This window comes from Bos indicus x Bos taurus, chromosome 1 (genome assembly GCF_003369695.1).
Source record: "Bos indicus x Bos taurus breed Angus x Brahman F1 hybrid chromosome 1, Bos_hybrid_MaternalHap_v2.0, whole genome shotgun sequence".
NCBI lineage: Eukaryota > Metazoa > Chordata > Mammalia > Artiodactyla > Bovidae > Bos > Bos indicus x Bos taurus.
In genome coordinates, this window is record NC_040076.1 from 42233948 (window position 1) to 42235942 (window position 1995).

The window sequence follows — 1995 nt, forward strand, 5'->3', positions numbered from 1 at the left end:
TTAAATTTGCACACTGTACTTGTACAATTTCATAAAGACAAACTTTTCCCACTGTAAGCATCCTCCCTGGAATTATCAAAACATTCTCATGAACCTGAGGTTTAGATTTGAGGTCATAGAGGCTGACATGTTAGAAGTCTGTGTGCCTGTATCACAGAGACAGTAGGAGAATCTGAAGAAGAAGCTCTTCTCTTTGTTGTAAAAATAAAAATTTTGAAGATAAAATAATACATGCTCTAAATTAGAATCTTATATTTCCATAATTCTTATCTCAACAAATAAGGTAGAGATGGCTGAGAATAACTGCTCCTTGGCAACTGAATTTATCCTCATAGGATTTACAGAACACCCAGATCTGAGGATTCTTCTGTTTCTGGTGTTCTTTATCATCTTTCTGATCACCATGGTGGGGAATCTTGGTCTCGTGGCATTGATAGTAACAGAGCAATGTCTTCATACACCAATGTACATCTTCTTGGGTAATCTTGCTCTGATGGATTCCTGTTGTTCCTGTGCCATCACCCCCAAAATGTTGGAGAACTTCTTTTCTAAGGACAAGATGATTTCTCTCTATGAATGCATGGTACAATTTTATTTTCTCTGTCTTGCTGAAAGTGCAGACTCCTTTCTCCTGGCAGCAATGACTTGTGATCGCTTTGTGGCCATCTGCAAACCACTGCAGTACCACATCATGATGTCACAGAAACTCTGCATTCAGATGACCACAGGGGCATATGTAGCTGGAAACCTGCATTCCATGATTCACGTAGGGTTTCTGTTTAGGTTAACTTTCCGTGGGTCTCATCAAATCAATCACTTTTTTTGTGATGTTCTTCCATTATACAGACTCTCCTGTGTGGACCCTTATATCAATGAATTAATGATATTTATCTTTGGAGGATCAGTTCAAATATTCACTATTACCATAGTAATAATTTCTTACCTTTATATCATTTTCACAATTTTCAAGATGAAATCTAAAGAAGGAAGAAAGAAAGCTTTATCTACTTGTGCATCCCACTTTCTCTCTGTTTCAATATTCTATGGTTCTCTTCTCTTCACGTACATTCGACCGAATTCAGTTAATGAAGAAGACAAAGATTTACCTGTTGCTATTTTTTATACTCTAGTGATTCCTTTATTAAACCCTTTTATTTATAGTTTAAGAAATAAGGAAGTAATAAATGTTATGAAAAAAATTATGAACATATCATAACATTCTGAAACAATTACCATGCCATGTGGACAGCTGATTGCAATTTGAGAAAACTTTTTTCAAAATCAAAGAATATTGAGAAAATGGGAAATGACAACTTTCAATATAAAATATTAAATTAGTAAAACATGATTAGTTTCTGAGCTGAATAAACAAGTTCAGAAACAAGACTTTCTGCTAAAATGCACTACAAAATATAAGCTACTAGTTTTCATCAGGGATAAACTAAATAATTGCTCCTGAGTAACACAAAACTGTGTTCCATTATGATTAGTTCCAACAGTTACGATTAGTTTCAGAGTATAATAGTTACAATATTGCTGGCAAATTTCTGCAATTGGAAGCCATAATCTAACGAACTCCTCATACCTCAAGTTCTCAAAAATTAATTCCTTCTTAGGCAATACTGTGTGACAGAAGTAAGCTATATATTTCCATTTGAATATAAATTTTGAATTTAAGATATTATATTTGAATACGAATTCACATAAAACATGCAATTCATGGGGTCGCAAAGAGTCAGACACAACTGAGCGACTGAACTGAATTGAACTGAACACATATATATGGAATCTAGAAAGATGGTACTAATGAAATTATTTGCAGGGCAGCAGTGGATACACAGACATAGAGAACAGACTTATGGGCGTGGAGGTGGTGGAGAAAGGAGAGGGTGAGATGTATGGAGAGAGTAACAAGGAAACCTTCATTATCATATGTAAAATAGATAGACATATAGTAAACAGGAATTTGCTGTATGACTCAGGAAACTCAAACAG

The 1995-nt window shown here is 34.7% G+C and overlaps 1 protein-coding gene across 1 annotated transcript; it reads left to right on the forward strand.

The window, feature by feature from the left end:
• The first annotated feature begins 289 nt into the window (after positions 1 to 289).
• Positions 290 to 1216, forward strand: LOC113897592 (olfactory receptor 5K1-like). Its single transcript, XM_027550402.1, has one exon. It carries the CDS (start codon positions 290 to 292, stop codon positions 1214 to 1216), a length of 927 nt encoding a protein of 308 aa, XP_027406203.1.
• Positions 1217 to 1995: the final 779 nt, after the last annotated feature.

What these genes read in the sequence shown, in the direction of transcription:
- LOC113897592 (XM_027550402.1), top strand. Translation starts at nt 290, where the DNA reads ATGGCTGAGAATAACTGCTCCTTGGCAACTGAATTTATCCTCATAGGA.